The sequence below is a fragment of the Daphnia pulex genome, chromosome 1, assembly GCF_021134715.1.
Source record: "Daphnia pulex isolate KAP4 chromosome 1, ASM2113471v1".
NCBI lineage: Eukaryota > Metazoa > Arthropoda > Branchiopoda > Diplostraca > Daphniidae > Daphnia > Daphnia pulex.
The window spans coordinates 6,637,674-6,658,394 of NC_060017.1; the positions used below are offsets into that span (position 1 = coordinate 6,637,674).

General features: G+C 40.7%; 2 protein-coding genes and 2 long non-coding RNA genes across 15 annotated transcripts; 2 read left to right on the forward strand and 2 right to left on the reverse strand.

Moving 5' to 3' along the window:
- The first annotated feature begins 162 nt into the window (after positions 1-162).
- Positions 163-13,528, forward strand: LOC124200111 (transcriptional activator protein Pur-beta-like). Of its 11 annotated transcripts, XM_046596255.1 has the most exons (10): positions 456-500; positions 575-1,571; positions 7,924-8,042; positions 8,162-8,267; positions 8,377-8,495; positions 8,624-8,753; positions 8,832-8,929; positions 9,011-9,219; positions 9,282-12,569; positions 12,646-13,528. In XM_046596255.1, the coding sequence occupies exons 2-9, from the start codon at positions 1,478-1,480 to the stop codon at positions 9,286-9,288; spliced, it is 882 nt and encodes a 293-aa protein (XP_046452211.1). In that variant the 5' UTR covers positions 456-500; positions 575-1,477; the 3' UTR covers positions 9,289-12,569; positions 12,646-13,528. The 11 variants fall into 11 exon arrangements, with proteins under 11 accessions (XP_046452249.1, XP_046452259.1, XP_046452244.1 ...); XM_046596293.1 differs by lacking the exons at positions 456-500; positions 575-1,571 and adding an exon at positions 163-301 and having other exon boundaries at positions 7,927-8,042; XM_046596303.1 differs by lacking the exons at positions 456-500; positions 575-1,571 and adding an exon at positions 164-301 and having other exon boundaries at positions 7,927-8,042; positions 8,162-8,264.
- Positions 12,829-13,921, reverse strand: LOC124200190. Its single transcript, XM_046596342.1, has 3 exons — positions 13,773-13,921; positions 13,431-13,655; positions 12,829-13,371 (listed from the first exon to the last, which is right to left on the reverse strand). The coding sequence occupies exons 1-3, from the start codon at positions 13,779-13,781 to the stop codon at positions 12,928-12,930; spliced, it is 678 nt and encodes a 225-aa protein (XP_046452298.1). The 5' UTR covers positions 13,782-13,921; the 3' UTR covers positions 12,829-12,927.
- A 978-nt stretch (positions 13,922-14,899) lies between these two features.
- Positions 14,900-16,857, forward strand: LOC124200256. The gene is made up of 4 exons (XR_006877217.1): positions 14,900-15,572; positions 15,650-16,013; positions 16,084-16,395; positions 16,800-16,857. It is a non-coding gene; the product is annotated as an uncharacterized LOC124200256 (long non-coding RNA).
- Positions 16,858-18,294: 1,437 nt separating this feature from the next.
- On the reverse strand, positions 18,295-20,341 carry LOC124200247. Of its 2 annotated transcripts, XR_006877216.1 has the most exons (5): positions 20,231-20,338; positions 20,065-20,148; positions 19,710-19,961; positions 19,344-19,595; positions 18,295-18,933 (listed from the first exon to the last, which is right to left on the reverse strand). It is a non-coding gene; the product is annotated as an uncharacterized LOC124200247 (long non-coding RNA). The 2 variants fall into 2 exon arrangements; XR_006877209.1 differs by having other exon boundaries at positions 20,065-20,341.
- Between the last annotated feature and the right edge of the window lie 380 nt (positions 20,342-20,721).

Here is a 20,721-nt window from a genome sequence, read left to right on the forward strand (position 1 = left end):
ATATTTAAATCTTGGGGTCTCTCTTGGGAATTCATATAGCTTGTTTTATCATACTGAGTTATTACATCCATTAACAAGTATGAATTTCTTATGATCCAGTCAGGGTAAATCCAACTCCGCATTTGCATGAAGATTTCCGCCATCTAGCGGTCTAAAAACCTAATAAATTGTAGACAGCGACACCTAGCGGCGTTCAGGTATCAAAACAGTTACATTTTGGTTATTCATTTGTTATGGAGAGCAAACACAATGAGTGAACTAGAATTCGAAGATGAGGCCGCTTCAGGAGAATTTTCTGAAGGTAAGTGATATTGTCATTTCACATTTCTAATCAGTTATTGGTTACCTTTGATTGGGCAACCGGAAACAGTTGGAAATATCTAAATTAGATGATGAAAACGTGTATGTCGAAGTCCTTTGTCACTTAACCTCTTTGGGCATCGATTGACATACATCTGATGTCGGTAATGGCTTACCATGAACATGTCATGTTCTCTTGGGTATGTATAATGATAAGAAATGATGTCTCAATTGATATTCATACTTGAGTTTCAACCTCTACTTCTTCTTAAAGTTGTTGCTAGGCAGACCCCCGTTGCTCTGATCAACAGTCGGATTCCCCTTTCCAAATTTCAGATCACAGATTTGGGTAACTTGCTTGCCAAAAAATTTTGATTCTACTATTGGATTAGGGTCCTTCTTTCAAGTATAGCTGTCCTCTCTACCAGCAAATACTGGTTAGAGCAGCTAACTGTACCAGATACCCTTATGTGGTCAGCAGTTTTGTTCTTACTCTTGATTGAGCTCAATTATGTTATCATTTCTAGGTTTTTTTTTTAAAAACACCTTTTCAAGTCATTTACCAAAGAGGATTTGTGTGGGGACGCAAGATACACACACACAGACACTCTGTCCATCACAAATATGGAATAGCCCAAAGAATGTGTAATATCATTGGCGTTGAAATAGGAAAAAATGTGAGAGCAGGGCGGGGCTTTTTATCCCAATCATGAAACAGTTCCGGGGCGACGAAACACACGGATTTCCAGAAGACCTTTACATCTATCTTCTCAAAATCTGTTCAAGGTTAATTCGAATGAACCATGTGTGACGTCAAAAACGGCTACTACGACGAATAAGTGAGAGGCATTCGATGCCGAGTTCCTGCCCAGCCCTTGTCCATCGCCCAGGCTAGAGGACTGATCCGTTAAATAGCTCTTACGATACACATCGTACGACCTTGTCCTTCGCCGGCGTATCCACCTTTTTTTTACTTCGTAGCGGATCTCACGTTTTTTTCCCCCTTTTGACATGGGTAGTGGTTAGATTGTGTAGGGCGAGGAGGTATGATTGTCGTTGTTAAACGATTGATCGAGAAAGACGTTCAGTATCGTTGCTCGAGTTTGAGTTGAATTTTTAGTTGGGAAAAACAAAGTGTTCATTTTTCTTGAAGTTCAGGCGTGTGTTGATTGATGTGATGGGCGACTGCAACGGCATGGATTACTTGAGTTTCGAAGTCTTGAATTACGACGAGATCGACCCTGACCTGTGGGCCTACTGGACATCGACTGGTAAAAAAGAAACAAAAAATTGATAGAACAAAAGACACAATTGATCCGAAATGTGGATGGGTTGCTTGTCAAGGTCTTCCCCCTCTTTTTTTTTTCTTTCTTAGAGTAGACGCAGTGGCACCATCAGAAGGATGCGCGTGAGTCTTTTATTGATGAAATGCGATGACATGTGTCGTGAGATTTCTTTTGTCGCCGTCTAGTACTACGCTTGATTGGGCGCTGTTGAGGAAATGGGCGGACAACGGATTGTTTCAATGCTTTCCATGGAATAGCCCTTGTATGTAGATCTGGTTCTAAAAGCCTTGAGGAGAAAGCTAAACGACAACAACAATAAAAGAAGAAGAAAAACCTCTTTTTTTGTTTTTGTTTTATGTTTCAGAGAATTCCAGCGGGACCTTGATGAATCGTAATAATGTCCGGCAAGCAATTTTACTGGGTCCAATTAATTCCTCCTAGCTCTTGTCTCTCTCCTATCTTTATCTCTCGTCCGTTCGTGTCCCTGGTTCTTCCAATCTCCTGCGCAGGCACGTGTTGAGGTGGTTGAACTGGCTAGACTCCTTTTCTTGCTTTTCTCTTTCGGCTAGTAGTACAGTAGTTATGGTAGGGTGGTAGGTCTCTCTCCTGCTAGTGTACAGCATCTGTTCCCTCGTCCAGTCGGTCGGTGTCTGCGCGTTGGCCTCCTTTTTGGTTGTTGCCTTTTGGAAAACGGCTGCTTTGATCCCGTTCTGCACTAATTTTAGACTCGCATTTATCTTACGTTCAGACTACGGGCGCTACGATCTACTTTGGCTCTGATCGGTCGGCGACATTCGGCTCCCTATCATTTTGAAACGAAAACAAAGCCAACATTTTTGTAACATTTTTAATCGCTGTTTTATTGTTGCACGATGGAAGATGGCTGACTCTCTCTCTCTCTCTCTTGTAGAAAAACGTAATCGATTTCTGTAACAGCATCTCACACACACACATGTGTGTGTGTGGAAGATATTCTTTTCTTATTTTTTTAAAAAAAGCTCTACGGTGAAATTCCGTCAGGTTTGCTTTCCAATTTGGTGGAATGGTGGCGCTGGAGTTGCTGGGCAAAGTCGTAGTCCATGAAAAACTCTGGCTGAGGTTTTTCTGCGACGGCCCTGAAGTTCAGGCCAGTCGGTGGCACGAAGCTGGCCAAAGCTGTTGTGTGTGTTCCGCGGGACTGTGTATGTGTGTGTGTGCGCGGGCGCGGGTGTGTGCGTGAGTGCATTGTGTAGGGATCCCGGCCGACTCGCTCCTCCTACTCATCTTTGGCACCTCCCCTTGGGCCCCCCTCTTTTTCGTATTCCCTCTCGCCGTTTCTCCACCACCACCACCACCCCCTCTCCATTTTTGTGTTGTCTCTTTTTTTGGTTTTTTGTTTTAATCGCAACTGCGGATTCTTGCGGATTGCCCGGACTGGAAAAAGAGAGAGTCTCAGTCTCTCTGGCCGCTCGACAACTCTGCCGCGCTGTTTCTTCGTGTTGTTTTAGTTTTTAGTTTTAGTTGGTCTTCTTCTTCTTCTTCTGGTTCGGCCGATTCCCGCAGACTGTGTTCTCGTGACTCTGTTGCGAATGTGCCCAATCGAACGTCATCTGGGAAGTAGAAGACTCTTTGCCGCCTGCCGAACGACGACGACGACAAAGAAGAAGAAGTGCTGTGCTCTGCTGCTGCTGCTGCTCCGCTGCTGCTGCGATCTGCCGGCTCACCGGAAGGCCAATAAGCCGAGATCTGCTGGGCGGCTCCTGCAGCTCCTCGTCGGCAACAAAGAAGAAGAAGCCGTTTGGCAAGTCGGGCCGGATTCGCGGATCGACCGGTGCCGTGTCACGGATCGGAACCGATTCGACGATCCAAAAAATCTTCGGCCAAGCAAGTCGACGTCGGTTCGGCAAGACGACAAGGACGACGGCCATCACGGCAGCGACGACGTCGGTCAATCACCCGCATCCGAACCGAAACCTCCTCCGTGTTACCCGACAGCTCCTACTACTTTTGCCTACCGTCGACTTTAGCACGGGCAGTTGTCGGACGTCATATTTTTAGCATCATCGCCATTATTCCGCCAATCTCCGCGTCCTTAGTGTCGTGTCTTTATTACCCATCCATCCATCCGCCGGTTTGAAAGGCCTCCCCCCCCCCCCCTTATCGATTCGCACACACTGAACCAACAAGGGACCAACTCTCCTCTCCCGTTACTACCCCAAAACCCCCCCTCTCGACCCAGTCCAAAAAGAAAACGTCACGCCGGATAAAATTTGCTATTTTGCCGTATATTCAAATTTTGGGAGTCAGCAACAAGAGAGAAAAAGAATAATCGTCACAGTTGAGAACTCGACAACTTCTTTCCTGTCCTTTGTTTGTTTGCTACTGCTACCCGTCCGTCCGTCCATCCGTTTCGTTCCATTCCGCTCGTCGTCCCCGGCCAGCCGGCTGGCTGTAAAATTCACACATTCACCATGTTTGGTGGTTCCGATTCCAGTGACGGAGGCGGTGATTTCGATAGTAGAGACGTGTATCACCAACAGCAGCAGCAGCAGCATCATCATCGTCATCAACGAAGCGGTCGAACTGATCAACGGCCCACTCCCGGAGGCGGTGGTGTCGCTGGTGGTGGTGCTAGTAGTGCAGGAGCAGGAGCAGGAGGTGGTAGTAATGTTGGCCGCGATTACCATCATCCGCCGCGTGAGACTCGCCATTTCCGCAGCGGCGGCGGCGGCGGCGGTAGTGGCGGCGCGGATAGCGACATTTCTGGGTTAGGATCCGATTTAGCAGGTAACAGACATGCACACATAACGTCTACCATAGATGCCGGGTGTCACCGTGACACTATATGATTTTTCTTTCTCCTTTGTCTCCCTTTGTCGCCTCTATCGAATCCGCCAGAACCCGAAAGCGGCTGCAAGTGTGTGTACACTGTACACACACAAAGAGAGTAGTAGACAGAAGTTGCGTGGCTGCAAGTTTTGTAGTGTCTAGCTGGTGCCACTGTTGTCGGGGGCTACCCATCCAGGTGACACACACTCAGACACACCATGGATCGATCGATCCTGACTAATCCGCGGGAGCCAGAAGGGGGTTCACTCGTTCCCCCTCTTTGTCTCCTTCGCTACATGTCTATCTATTTCATTTTTAATTTCATCTCTTTTGCCCCATGAAAAATAAAATAAGGTTGGCTTATTTTTATTTTTCCGAGACAAAGATTTTTGCCCGTTTGTTTCTTTTGTGTCTGGCAGCGTGGAGTCGAGGACGAAACCATTAACCTACTAAGGGAAAGAAGAAAGAAAGAAAGAAAAAAGTCGCCAGCCACTCTTTTTTTTTCGTCTTTCCCGAAGGGGTAATATATTTGTCGGTCATTGGATGTCGGGAAAAATCGGACAAATGCGCACACCCAGTTCAGATAGTATAAGCCTAGACAACACACGCAACATCTCCCCCCTCCATTCGTTGGGTTGATTGATGCGCTGCCGGACACACAAAACAAAAAGTAGACAGTTGGGCAACGACACTGCAGATTACTATGGTACATCGTGTAACAAATGAAATCAATTGCCTCGTTAGTTTCAGGTTTCCCAATCACAAAAGCGAAGCCATTAGTTAGTGCGTCCTGTTCACCAGTGCACACGAAGGACTTTTGCGATAATGACGAGACTCTGGCGTTCGGTTTTACAGGTAGAAAATGAAGAAGGAAAGGAAAGGAAAGAAAAGGGTTAGACCGGTGCAATTTTCACGATCGTTCATCATCCGGCACGTTCACCCACTTTCATCTTTTATTGTGTTTTTCCAACCCTCTTTTTTTTCTTTATTTTATTTTCGTGTTGGAAACACAACAGGAGGAAGGGAATTTCATTTATTCGCTTAACCTAAAAAAAAGAAGAAAATAAAGTTGGTGGGTTTTTTCCCCCTTTTCTTTTTCAATTGCCCCGTCACTTTTGGTTGGTAAGTGCGCAATCCATTGCGCATCATTTGAATGGAAGCGCTTGCTTGCCGAAAGGAAGAAGAAGAAAAAGTCTGATGAAAATTGGATGAAAAGAGGAACCCGAAAAAGAAGTGAAATAAAACGGTTTGCACGCACGAACCAGGTGGTGGAACGAGCGAAAAAAGAAAAAAAAAGTTGCGGAGAGACACAACAACAACGGCAGCCTCGGGCCCAGACGACTTGCCCATTTTTTCTTAAAATATTTTCCTTTTTTTTTTTTTTTTTTGATTATTTATATTCGGGAAAAAGAAAAAAAAAAGAGTCGAATCTGTTTTTGTATTTGCGGTGCGGCCGCGTGTGAACGGTCTGGTGACTTGGCGAAATGGGAGGAAGAGAAGAGAGAAAGCCGAAAACCCACCCACCCACACCGTCGTCGTCGCCATATAAATGCGAAATTGAACGAAAATGGAGGAATGAGAGAGAGAGAGAGAGAATAAGAATAAAAAAAGTCAGAAAGAAAGAAAGAGGAAAAAAATATGCGCGCACACACAACACAACCGCGGGCAAATGTTAAGTCAGACAGTCGGTTCGGGAGTGAGAGAGAAATCGTCGGATCTGTCTGGAAACCGTTTTTCGGTCCAGACGCTCGGCCCGCAACGAAAAAAAATGGGGGCGGGTAGCAGCGGGAGAGCGACCGACGACGGCGACGGCTTCGGGATAAAATAGAGAGAGAGTATTGATCCACTCACGCACGCACTCACATACACACACAGACCCGACGATCCGACCTTGGCCCGTTTTCACACATATACGTACACCGGGAGCTCTCTGCTGCCCCGTGTAGACTTTGGCTTCTATATATAAATGCTGTGAGCAACTCTTTTTGTTTTATCCTCTTCTTGATCATCACAGTTTGGGTTCACGAAACTTTGACGCGATGACCGATATTGCCTACCCCAAACAAACGCATTGATTGGCTTATTGTCGCCCATTTTTCCCACCTATTTCTAAGGTGGTTTGTGCCGTTGGGAAAAAACGGAATTTTTATGCCCTTTTATGGTGACATCCCAGTCTGTGCACGTGTAGTTAACCCCCCCTCCAACGGAATAGGGTAGAGAGGTAGAGATGAATTATAAATCACGTGATAGGTGTGAACTAGACAAAGAGGGAGGGGGGGGGGTAGACAGTGGAAATATAAAAACCGCAAAAAGTATTGAATTGAAGAAAGGAAAAAAGAAAAGAAAAGACACATCAGGGAGCTGTCTGTCTTTTCTCTTTGATTGCTATGTGCTTCCATTTTGTTAGCCAATGTCCTTGTCTGCCATTGCTCCACGATAGCGACACGTGCTGCTCACCTGACCCCACCCCCTTATTCCCGACAGGTGTCGTCTACAACTGGATCGAATCAAAAGGGGGAAAATCTATTTCCATTAAAGCCATTTTGATAGAATATGTGGGGGTAGGAAGCTATGGCCATGACTAAAAAACTAAACAATTGACGATCGTGTGACATTGGACTGACCACCCAAATAGGGTATTACACATACGTAACAGTCGTGGGGTGTGGGGTATAATATAGACAACAATTTAAAAATTGGTGCAATCCTCCGAGTTAACAAGAAAGAAAATGGGGAAATAGACGGAAACCATCTGTTTTGTTTTTTGGTTATTTTTTTTTTTTTTTTCATTTCGAAATTTGTTTTGGTCGAGTGCGGAATCGGCGGAATTTTCGTTACGACGTCTAGGAAGAAGACGACGGACGTCTCCGTTTGCTCGCCTCCAGCCATTCTAGTATTAGAAGGGAGAGAGAGAGAGAGAGAGGAAAACAGCAAAACAAAAGAGAGTCTGGGCAGGTAGTGCAGGTAAAGCGGAGGTGGGGGTTTCGAGAACCCCAAAGTGGTGGAGTCTTGAGGCGAAACTGCTGAACGCTTCGGTTTTTCGAGAAAGAAAAAAAAAAAAGAAAAAATCTGTCGGTTGAGACCGTTCGCCCTTTCTCCGACAGTCTCTTTCTAGTCTCGGTCGTGGTCTGTGTGTGCCGTCCGCTTTTGTCTGGACTTGGGGAGGATCATGCCATTTGCTGTGCTCATCTAAGCAATCAAATTGGCGTGATTGCTCTTTTTTTTTGTGTTTTGTTTTTTAAATTATATCCTCCCCATAATTTAATTCACCTGTCGTCATCCAGCCAGAACGTCCATTTTTGTTTTAACGTTCGTTTATCTCACACACAACACAAATCTCGTCATCATGGAAGATCGTAAGCCATCCAGTGTGCGCCCACAGTGAACTAGTTTAAAGTGTTTTCGTTAAATTGTTTTATTTTTATCACTTTTTGATTGCTCCTGTTTTGATGGAATTTTTTTTTTCTTTTTTTTTTTTGAATTTCATGTTATGTCGGGGTGTTAATTTCCGCGTTGCGATGAAATAAAGTAGGGCCGGGCCAACCAGGTGAGCAGGAACTCGCTTCAAAAATGCTTCAGATCCAGTCCAAGAGGTTCTACCTGGACGTCAAACAGAACCGGCGCGGGAGATTTATCAAAGTAGCAGAGGTAAAAAACCCCAAACTGTTTTGTGTGTGTGTAATCATGATTAGGCAAGACTCGGTAGTAGTAGGTAATAATAATTTGATCATGCTTGTTTGAATGTGTGTTTCTTGCAAAATGTTTAGATTGGCGCTGACGGCCGCCGTAGCCAAATTTTCCTGGCGTTGTCAACAGCGGCCGAATTCCGTGGCCACCTGTCGTCATTTAGTGATTTCTACGCTTCGCTCGGTAGTACGATGGATTCAATCAGATGGATTACATGTTACCATAAGGGGCAATCATTAACATTCCTATTATTTTCGTCGTGTTTCTTCCGATTGTGTAACCAACAAAAAAACAGGTCCACCCAATCCGGACAACCTGCCCGAGGATGGGAAACTCAAGTCGGAAATGATGACAAAGGACAATCGGCGTTACTATCTGGACTTGAAAGAGAATTCTCGTGGACGATTCCTTAGGGTCAGTTTCAAGACATACGTATATCATTTGCATATCGAATGATTAAGCAACCCGACGACGTCAACGGTCAAAAAGAAAAACCCCAATATCCTGAATCCTTTTGTCTTTTGTTTATTTTGGGCTTCCAGGTGTCTCAAACGATAGCTCGAGGAGGTCCTCGCTCGCAGATCGCCATCCCTGCCCAAGGAATGATTGAATTTCGTGACGCACTCACTGACTTGCTCGAAGAATTTGGCACCGACGATGGAGGATTCAAAGGTTGTTGTTCAATTCTCCTCTCCTTCTCGTTTTTCATTTGGTTTCATCACGTTTTCTTTGTTTCATTGCCAATGACAGGTGAACTACCAGAAGGCAGACATTTGCGTGTGGAAAACAAAAACTTTTACTTTGACATCGGCCAGAATAATCGAGGCATTTATATGCGTATTTCGGAGGTCAAAATTGATTACCTTTTTTTCCATTTTTATTTTCCCAAAAGTTATTGTTTTTTAACATGCGATTTTCAATCCAAACAGGTCAAGACCAACTATCGTACGGCTGTGACAATTCCGGAAAAGTCTTGGTCACGTTTCCGTGACATTTTCTCTGACTACGTGGACAAGATGAAGGACGGTGGAAGTGGAGGTGCAACTGGAGGGGGAGGAGGAGGAGCTGCTGCCGTCACCCCGACTTCTTCTTCCGTCGCCGCCGATAACTCACCAGGACCTTCTTCCGGCTCTCACAAGTCTAAAAAAAAATTACTACGTTTAAAAAAAATGAATTCTAAATTATTATTTTTATTTACAGGAAATGAAGATGGTCGATTGTAATATCTCCATTTTTTTTTTCTCCAGTCCCCCCCCCTCCCCTTTCGCTTCACACTTTTTAAACGATTTTGTGATCAATTGAAAACTATCCATCAACCGTCTCTTGTTCTGGGAGAAAGAAATTAATCAACAGAAGAAAAAGAAAATAAGAAATGAAGGAAAATTCTTGTCGAATCAATGAAAAGAAGAAGAAGAAAATGGTCTTTGAACGTCGCCCTGAAAGAAAGAAAGAAAAAGGATGGCCCCGTAATGGAAGATTTTGAATCCCTTCTTGCCTCGTATAGGATGGAATCTCCATTCGAAAAGAGACCCAGTGTTTATTTTTGTTATAATTTTCATTTTTTTCCTCCCTTCGTTTCTTTTCCCTAGAGTAACAACTGCTGCTTGTTTGGTAGATCAGGGCAGTATGTTTTTTTTTTTTCAAAATCTTATGAAAAAAAAAAAAAAATCTCGTGGGTTCGAAAGTTTGTGGTGTCAGGCGAGAGAGAGATAGAATGCGTGAATTCCCGTTTATGTTGAAACATTTTTCTTCTTTTTTTTTTAAAAGTATTTGTTGTGGGCAGGTCAGGCTTTTTGTTTTGCTTTAAGTTTGTTGGGTGCCGCTGCGTTGAATAATGCGAGTCGATTAGAGAATGTGCGATAGATAGAGCGCCAGAGCGAGTGAGAATGTCGAGAGAAAACCTTTGCTGTGATGTTATCTGTGCGTCATCAAATGTTGAACGAGAAAAAAGAGATCCTGCTAATTGTCCAAGACAAAATGTCACGCAGAATTCTCTTTCAATTGTTTTATGACGTTCGGCCTAGCTGTTGCCACACCTAGTGTCCCCCTCCCCCTAAATCCCCCTTCCTGTCAAGATATTTGCAATCATTCAAATGAACATCCAAAATTCTAAAAATCACGTCCTCTTTAAAAAAGAAAAAAAAAATATGTCTGTTCCATTTTTTCTCCTCCCTCCTTTTTTGATTTTTTCTTCCTCGTATTGATAGGCAATTATTGTTTGAAGAGAAGTGAAACAGATGGTTGTGCAGCTATGTCTTTTGTCTATTTGGGAGGGCAAGGAAATCCTGTTCCCGAACGGAGGAAGCGAAAGGAAAATCGCGATATTTTGACCTTAACTTTCTTCCTTTTTTTGTCCGAAATTTTTTTGTCCCATCGTGTCATTATTCTAATTATATTATCTCAAGCTATTCATACAACTTTTGATAAAAACCAAAAAACATTTCAATCGAACGTCAAATTTTCTTTTGTATTTTCCATCCATTTTGTTTGGCGAGTAGATTTTTTTTTCGATTCCGGCCGATAGAACGAAACAAAACTTAGAAAAATTTGAGACAAAGTAAAAACAAAAACACACAAAATTATCGGAAAAAAGAAAAACATACCTATTAAAGGCAAACCGCAAAACAGAAACAAAACTGATTATCCCCCTCCAAAAAACAAAAACAAACCATGAAATCACACACCGCTGCTTCTTTCAAATTTGTCCGGTTGGATCGAGAAAAAAAACTGTTGTTACCACATCCTCCCACATCTTATATAACAACTACTGTGAAACTTACTATATACTACTACTACTCCCACTAAATTACTAAGTTAACCAAGAGTCTAGCAAAGAAAAAAAAGCGTGTTAGGAAATCGATGTAGCAAATTTATCTGAATGTGTGTGTCCTGTTTGATGTATAACGCGTTCAAAAAAACAGATTGTCTGTTTGTGTTTTTTTTCGTTTTTTTTATTTGATTTGTCACCATTTAGCTGTATAAGAGTGAGGTTTGAACCAAAGCGGGGGTTGGAATTATATCCTGGATTGGTGTATACACAGCACTACACTGCCATTTAATCTTTAAAAGGAAAAAAAGATAACGGAAATGTGTGTCTTGAGTGAATGAATGAATGAATTTGGACGACCGACAGCCGAATCTATCACCTTTTTGGACTCTCGTCTCCTGTCACCGTTCTCAACTCATTGCGCATATTTGCTGATTTTTTTTTTGACTTTTTGATTTCTTTTTCACATGTGGCTGTTTGTAAAATGTTTGATGATTGATTTTTCCTAGACATATGTTGTTTATCTGTTTCCTCCCTTTTTATTTTGGCAATCCTCTCCTTTGAACGATGATCTGGCCCATCTTGTGAGCGAATGTCGGTTACGTGATTCATCTCTCTGTCAAAATTTTCAATTCGTTTCCTGTATTGTTCTAATCCATAATTTGATTTGATTTTGTTCTTTTTTTTCTCTCTGAAATTGGCATCGCGGCTCGATATAATATCCAGCCGCTAAAATCTCTAATAGGCAATTTGACAAGCGTTTTTCTTTCTTCTTTTTTATTATTCGATTCAAATTTAAAATAGGTTAGGTGTGTATGTGTGCAAGATGCACCATATAACGCTTTCACACTAAATCCTATTTAATTTCTCTTGCAGTGTTTTTCACAAACCGGCTCTTGGCAACTATATCCTTCCACCTTGCATTAAACCCCAATTTTTTGTTCATTTGAGCAGTCTTTCAAACTTATCACATCTAGACATTTCAACGATTGTCTTCTTCTTAAATTTTTTTTTTCAGTTTTCAGCATAATTTTCCCCCCTCTTTTCATTTTTGTTTTGTGCTTGTGTTTCAGTTTTTCCCACATTAGAAAATGTCTTTTTGCATTTATGTTTATCTTTTCGAGCTCTTGCACTGTATGATTGTCTTTTTGTGTGATGGAAGAAGGTTAAAAAAAAACAAAAAAAAAGACAAAAACAAAAACAAAAACAAAAAACAACACACATTATGTCGAAAAATACCAACTCCTCGCGCTGATCATGATCATGTTTCCTCTTCTTCGCCGTTGGGAGGGGAAAGGAAGATGAAGAAGAAAAAAAGAACGTTAATCCAAATTTTGTGTTTCGTGTAAAAGATATGACATGTGACTGAAACATGTTGGGACAAAACAACAGCTGCATTCGTTCTTTTTTAATGATTTCCAATCATTAGCACTGGAAAAATGTCCAGTGCAGGTCAATGCTTGATAACAACATGACCAAAGGGCAGTCCAAAAAAAAGAAAATCACGTTTTGTTTTTTACGTTACCTTTGATAATAATTTTTACATTTTTCGGATTGCATAAAAGGATATTTTTTTCCGGAATTTCTGCTGGTCTTCTAAGTAATAGATTTTAAATCTATCGTTAGTGGAATTTAGACTAAACGTTTTTCTCCGCTCTGGATTCTTCTTCCGCTGTACAATCGACAACACTCGAGGCCAATAACCCCGGAGGAGAACTGAGGTAAGTTTTTTTTATACACTACATTTAATGAGATGCAATATGCTTATTCAGCATAACTTTTAAATTGTTTGAATAGTTTCCCCAATTATGTCTGAATATCAACCGGAGCATATCAAATTTACGTCACAAGTTTTGGCTTCAAATTATACCACCACCAGGATGGTTTCCACGGTATTTTTCGAAACCAGTTACAGTTATCCAACTAAAATCAATATTTTCTGTAAGACAATATTTTGAAGAAGAAAAAAATAGGCAAAACTATTTTTTAACCAAATTTTTATTTTACCAGGATTAAATAAAACCAGCTTAGTTTACCAGGGGTCATACATGTCATGTCATACATGTCATACATTCATCTTTAAACGTCCAGCGTGATGCACTTTTGCAGAGAAGAATTGGGGTTGCAAGCTCGGTTGGGGATCAGTCCGCAAATGAATCCAGCCTGGATGTCAGTGACACGGGAGACCAAGGAGGATCCAGAGCCGAAAGAGCTGATGATTCGGCACAGGTTAGTGCTGTAGTGATGGGCAAAGTGAGTGCATCTGCGGTCTCCGTAGCAGAAATGACTTCCGCATTTGACTGGATCGGTTACATTCTGGACAATGTACAAGGGTGTCTCGGCACTGAAGTCGCAGTTGGTTCCGTAAGAAACAAAGTCAGAGTTGGGGTACATGTTTTCAGGGAAGGTTTTGCGGAACATCAAAGTTTCTTCGCGTCTCAAAGGGACACCCGCGCCGCCAGAGAGTTGTCGGTACCTTTTGCCGGAAGGGCTTCCGTCCATGGTAAAAATGGGGACTCCACTCTAAATGGTTACAATTAAGGCTATGTATAAAATCTAAAAATCTAATTCAAAAACCTTACAGATTCAAGAGCGTCGTCATCAATCGAGCGGAAGGATGCTCTGGAAGCAGCAGAGTTGGTCTTGGACGAACGGGGAACGGGTTGAGGGACCTGGGTGTCGATCGAACCAAAAACGGACTGCTTGGACGCGGCAAGGCCATAACGGTACCCCATGAGAAACACTTCCATAGGAGATGGCTGGACAGCCACCGCTACAGAGATGGCCAGGAAAGCTAAAACGATCGACTATAAAGTCGATGAAACGAAACAACAAATTTCAAGTAAGGATAAGTAAATATTTAGAAGATGAATTAAAAATGACTATAACAATTCTTCGTTTATTACAGCCTACATGATATATACCTGCTTCATTTTTTAATGCGGCACGAAGACGAATATACTCGCAATGATTCTCTGATTTCAACTGAAGTGGCACCTATCCGAACGTCGAGCATTTATACCGTTTTCTGTCGTGAGTTGAGAGAAATCCTGTTCTGTGACACAGCCGTTGAAATGCAGTGCGGAGAGATTAATAAGAAACAGGTAAAGAATGTAAGTCATTTATTTTGAATAAAAGGATGAAACCAACTTGATATCGATAAAGGAGATTACGGTGCACAAACTTGAATTCCTCCCGTCCGCAGTCGGACAAAAATCTCTTTTTGTGTAGGTTTTTTATCGCATGGGGCAAATGACCGAAGTGGTCATTCGACTTTTTTCCAAGGTTAACAAGTAACATCACCTTTGATGTCGTATGCTAGTTAACGACGCCCAAAGATTGCCCCCGTTGCATTTGCACTATACTAAATCAAATACCTTCAGAGTTAGAAAGAATTCAAACGACATTTTATAGGCCGAGGCCCAAGTCGCTCAAGAATCAAGTCACGTATTTATACGAGTGTCATGTTTCCGTTTACTATTGACTCTCTTGCTCTTATGTGTATTATGCATAATGTAGTGTTCCTATAGTGAAAAAAGAAAAGAAATGACGTGGATATCTTGCAGTGCGTTGACACCGAAGAACGAAACGAGTTTCCCAGGTGGATCTTGATTCCCAACTTTGGTACAAATCTTTGCAAACTCGATGTGAATGTTCCTTTTAAATGCTACTGAATGCAAAGAGTTGCTTACGAAATGGAGGAAATAAATCAGCGTCAAAGATTGTTCTGAAACGATGGTAGAAAAAACTGCTTATTAGCGCCAATCAAATCACTTGTAAACATTTTTGATAGATGGCGTCGAATTTTAAAGAGCACAATCTGACAACAATGCATGCAGACTTCAAAGTAATTTCAAGATGGAAAAAACAGCACAAGAGAGCTCTTCAATTCTGTGTTTTTTTTCGTAATTAAACTTTTAAAACTGTGACAGTTTAAATTGGGATTCGAGAATTGCTGGATATCAAACATCATGCCCACTTTTTTGGTAAGCTTTAACATTATATGAGTTATATGAGTTTGATGGCTTAATCAGGGGCTTAATCACCATAAGGTTCTTTGTCTGGTGCTATTATCGTCGTTTAGAGGCTGTGCCGATCCATTATATCCGTTAATGTATTTCCACTTTTTACTTTGGGCAGAGCTGCTTTGGGGAGGTTATTTATTTATTCTTAAAGTTGGGTCGAGAGTAGCATTAAATTAGATCGCAATTTCACCGGGAACGCTTGGAGACTTTAACCTTCAATGCCTTCAATATATGCCCTCTCCAACGGTGTCTTTCTTTCTTTTCCTTTATTTTATTTTTATCGCTCTACCAAAACTTATTTTTTGTTTTCGCAAACATTTGCATCATTGGCTTCGCTCATTCTTATTCTTTACAATCGGGAAAATTGACTAGTGTTTTTGTTTCGAAAATTTCCTTTAAAGTGCTGGAAATGTTCTATTATTATGACTTTCATGGAATTTATAGAACATTAACAAACAACGGAGTCACGGATTTTCTGTTCATTTGGACACGAAATCAATTGGAAGGGGGTGGGCAGCCATTTTATCTAGTGTCATCTGGTGGTAGATTTAGGTAGGTGTTATTATATACAAGTCTATTCGTCTGACATTTTCGTTAAACTGACACTGGAAGACAATAAAAGTTATGAAATGCCTAGAAAACAGATGTACGACAAGATTCAAAATGGAATAATTTAGTTTACGATTGCGTGGAGCTGAGGTGAAATATTGTACCTAACATATAATATTCATTTGTTTTTTTTTTTGTTTCTAATAACAACTTCTTTTTACACTCAGACTCACTTAGACTTAATAGTTGGACCGATGACGTTGAGGCTTGAGCTGAACTGAAAGGTGAAAGCAATCCAGCCGTTCCGGCCAGTCGTTCATGCTTTTGGGGATTAAAAAATAATGAAACAAAAAACCGATTATCTCCAATCCAACAGATTATCTGTTGAGGTTGTGATTACATGGAATTTTGAGAATTTGTTGTTGGCAGCAGTTCGATTATTCATTGTTTACTTATTATTTTGATTTATAGACTGAATGGGGCCACCTGGTTTTATTTCCAAAAACATGGTCGACAGAGCTCTTTGTTTGTTAAACTGTTGGCTGCTACTCTGAATTCCCTCTTTGACTTCAGGCCTGCTCTGGATTTGAGGTATTGTTTGGTGTCGCTACAAACTTTTTGAAACTTTTGGTATCTATAGTAACATACATTCTCATTTCAGGTTAATCCTGTGAAGTTATTCAATGGACTGAATCCATTGAACCTAACGAAAGATTAGAGGCGACTTACTGACATGCTTTCATTCAGCATACTGCTCACTTGCGTGCCGTCCTCTTTCGTCGCTCCGAGGTATGGGGGAGTTTAGCCTGCTCCAGCTACGCGTCCAGCATCATTCGACTATTCAACCGACTTCTACTACCCCTGCCCTCAACACAGCACAGCATTTTTATCTTCAGATTGTTTGGCCGGTGTTCGATGTGATGGCGTTTTCTGTAGGACGAAGAGATGGTGATTTTGGAGACGAGAATATAACGTGAGTATCAGGTCTTTTTTTATTGTTATTTGTTTGTTTTTTTATTGAGTGTCGATGAGATGAAGGGACGTTTTTTTTTTTTTTTAAAATTCTACTTTTTGACGTTAGATCGTTATAGCATGGCTTAAGATCGTTTTTCAGCTGTCAGAAGTAAAAGCTTCAGTTACTTTTCTGTTGGACATTACTAAGAATATTTATCTTAGTTATTGTAAGAAAATTTGATGAGATATTTGGCCGTAATTGTTCTAGCAACAAAGCCCACTTTTTAGTTTTTTTTGTTGTGTGCTTTTTGTCTACTTCCAGTTTCTGAATCAGTTATAGTTAATGGAGTATCTAGTAACATAGTCTAACCAATTTCATGTCACTGAATTTAAATTTTGTTTACATTTTGTTTCTTTATTTAGCCATTTAGGTAATGACCGAGAACATGCGGCCTACATGAACATCATTTAGGCGGCCAGCATCATTCGACTACCCAACCGGCTTCTACTACCCTGCTCTCAACACAGCACGGAGTTTTACCCTTTAGATTTTTTGCTGTTCGCGATGTGTGGTGGCGTTTCCTTGGACGAGATGATGATTTTAGCGAGAAAAATATTGCGTGAGTAGGCTATATACTTAAAACTGTTAAATTATTCTTTTACTTATTTTTATTTTTATTTATTTATTTTTTTTTTTTCGTTTACAGGTTCTAACCTTCGGTTTCCTAAATGTGCATGACAGACTTTATGAAAAGTAATGTTTTTCAAGAAAGTCGACAAGGTTCCTTGTTTGCTAACCCAATGGCTGCTACGTGCTACCCTTGAATCTCCCTATTTAGCTCCTTAAACAGTCCCTCTTGATTTGAGGTATTGCTTTTTGTCGCTACAATCTTATTTAAAGTTACTGTCATCCAAATAAATTGTTCATTATGTTTACAGGGTAACTCCTTCGCTGCTTTATATCATGGACTTCATCCATTGGTGAAAACTGACGAGAGAATGCTGTGATTTAAGACTGATTATTGTGTAGTTAGATAAATTAAAAGTGCATATCTGGGCTCCCTTCTTTTCTGTGGCCCCGTTTCCCTAACTAACCACTAACCAACGCCCGCCGGTGGTCACTCACCCGCTGTGAAACCAGGAGGAGGGGAGGGCTCTGGTCGAACGGGGACTTGGAAGGCGCATGATCCGACGAAAACTTTTAGAGGGTCATGAGTCTAACCCGGAAGCCTAGTAGTGACTAATCGCTCCCCAGTAAAACTTGCCTCGCACTCTTCTCTCCTCTTCCATTTCCAGGTAATCTCCCTGGATCTACGCCGACACTGCATGTGCGAGTTTTAGCAAGTAATCCGCCACCCAATTTGAAAAAAAGTGATAATTTGTTTTCACGGAAATTGCGTCAGACGGTTAAACATTTCTAATTCCACAATCTCATGTAGAAATTTGCATCTAGTCTACTAGTGCAAATTGCGATTCTTTAAGTTTGATTAATTTAGGTGATGTGTTAAAAGCAATTGTGGGTAGCTGAACAATTGAACTAATCCACTTTTTCTGAATATTTTGGTTTTAGATCACTTTGTTGTTTATAGATTTTCTTGTGATCTACTATCTTCAAAATATTCTGAAAAAGCGAATTAGTTCAATTGTTTAGCTACCCACAATTGCTTTTACCACATCACCTAAATTAATCAAGCTTAAAGAATCGCAATTTGCACCAGTAGACTAGATGCGAATTTCTACATGAGATTGTGGAATTAGAAATGTTTAACCGTCTGACGCAATTTTCGTGAAAACAAATTATCACTTTTTTTCAAATTGGGTGGCGGATTGCTTGCTAAAAAGCCTCGCACAAAAAAAATTGACTTGAACCGGACGCTCTGTTTATTGAATTTTTAATGTTATGTACGTTCAAGAATAAAAATAGATTTTACTTGTTACATTTATGATTTATTTATTCAACAACTGTATATACATATTACAAACATTTGTGGGGAAATTGGGGTTTAAGGAATAGATGTTGGTGAATATTATGGGGTTTGAGGAATAGAAGTGGATTTATAGGTGGGTTATGGATGTGATTAACAAAGGATTTTATTATTAACTCATTAAAACAAACCACAACTTCTAGTTAATGAAAATAAAAATACCCCCCACCCAATCTCCCTGTTGATCTCCCAATCGCGAAGGCATGTTTATTATTTGTTCAACGTAAAAATTCCCCGTATTACTTTTTTTTTCATTCTCAGCATATAAACGGTTAACTTCATAGACGCAAATGGCAATTAAACAAAATACTGGATGTAACTTCTGTAGCACAACACCAGCGATTCAACACCAAGGAACCGTTTCTGTTCCTTTTCAACATGTAAACAGTTAACTGTATAGACACAAATAACAATTAAAACTGGATGTAACTTTTGTGCACAACACCGACAACACCAGCAGTCCGACACCAAGGAACAGCAACAGTTTAACTCGATGCAAAGATCTTTCACCAGTATAGGCTGCAACAGCAGACCATATTGGACAGCAACATCACTGCTACGTAAACATAAACCTATGACCAAAATGAAATTAATGTTTGCATCAATGGAAATTTTGTATAATATAAAAAAAAATACATCACTTCAAATGGAATTAACCCAAATATTCTATGGCAAAATTATCTGATTACTATAGATGAAACAGAAATTTCCATGAAACTAGATTTCTCATTTAAGATTTCAATACGAATTCATTTGAAATTTGTATGTACTCTGAAGCAAAACAAAAACATTCTTCTACAGTATCTGCCGATCTTGTTAACAAATTCCCCTTAAATAATACATAACTCAATACATCGAAGGATCGAAGGAAAGAGCTGTTGACTTGATAAAATCCCCATATGTTAAAATAACCAATGTAAGCAATTATAGTAGTCCAAGCATGATACTTCCCAAGTTAGAACTTATAATCTTATCAAATTACCATTTCAAGAAGTCTTCTTGCAGTTCTACTAGATGTCCAACATTTCGGCAACCAAAATGCAGCATGATCCAGCGTCAACCAGATATGGCTGATCCCATAAGACTTGAAGCATGGAACTCCCCCACACTCCAGGACAACATCGGCACCAAAGACTGCATGCAACAGCTCAGTTTAATCACACCTTTTGCTGGATGACTGCAACCAATCCATGTGCACATTAGACTGCAACAAAGAAGCGCAGACTTCACCTGGCTATTGAAAAACAAAATCAAGTTACTATCAAGGAACAGAATCTCATGTGACATAACAAAACGACAGAAGTATGAAGTTCCCCCCAAGTTAGAACTTATAATCTTATCAAATTACCATTTCAAGAAGTCTTCTTGCAGTTCTACTAGATGTCCAACATTTCGGCAACCAAAATGCAGCATGATCCAGCGTCAACCAGATATGGCTGATCCCATAAGACTTGAAGCATGGAACTCCCCCACACTCCAGGACAACATCGGCACCAAAGACTGCATGCAACAGCTCAGTTTAATCACACCTTTTGCTGGATGACTGCAACCAATCCATGTGCACATTAGACTGCAACAAAGAAGCGCAGACTTCACCTGGCTATTGAAAAACAAAATCGAGTTACTATCAAGGAACAGAATCTCATGTGACATAACAAAACGACAGAAGTATGAAGTTAAACTATACAATCTCTCAGAATTACCTTGATAAATCTTACAAAGGAATATGTAGTTGTCAAGTTTTCCAACTTGAAAATAACAAATGTAATCCTCATTTCCATAATGGTCTTTACTCATAATTGCAACAGAGAAGCAAAGGGGTCTACTCTCTAGTCATTAACTAAATCTGTAGCGATCAACTATAATTACTTTAATTGTTCTGAAAGTGTTCCGCATGTGACGAAACGAGCAAGAGACATTTTTGAAAAAATGGATAGCAGTTTCAACACACGAAGTATGTAAGGAAAAAACATGGAAAAAACACACCAGAATGAGTACCTTTCCGCTCAGTGTCTTTAGAAGAAATGACAGAATTTTCGTCACTAACGGACGCATTCGCGCCATCTAGCGGACATAGTTTTATCCACCTAGTGACAGCCAATAGGCAATAGCCATCAGCCAAGGTATAGCGACCGTAGAAGTCCAGCAATTTTCAAATAACTTTCAGTTTTGTTACAACACGAAGGTAAAAAATTTGATTGCATCCCCAAACCATCTCCCAAACTCTTTAAAAATTTTACCTACCATCAAAGTGGGAAAATTAAAATTAAAAAACCAAAACAAACAAACATACCTATCGGGAAAATCACGCGCGCAGCAAGGAACTGGAATACCACTGGGTTATTTCGAATTTCTATGCA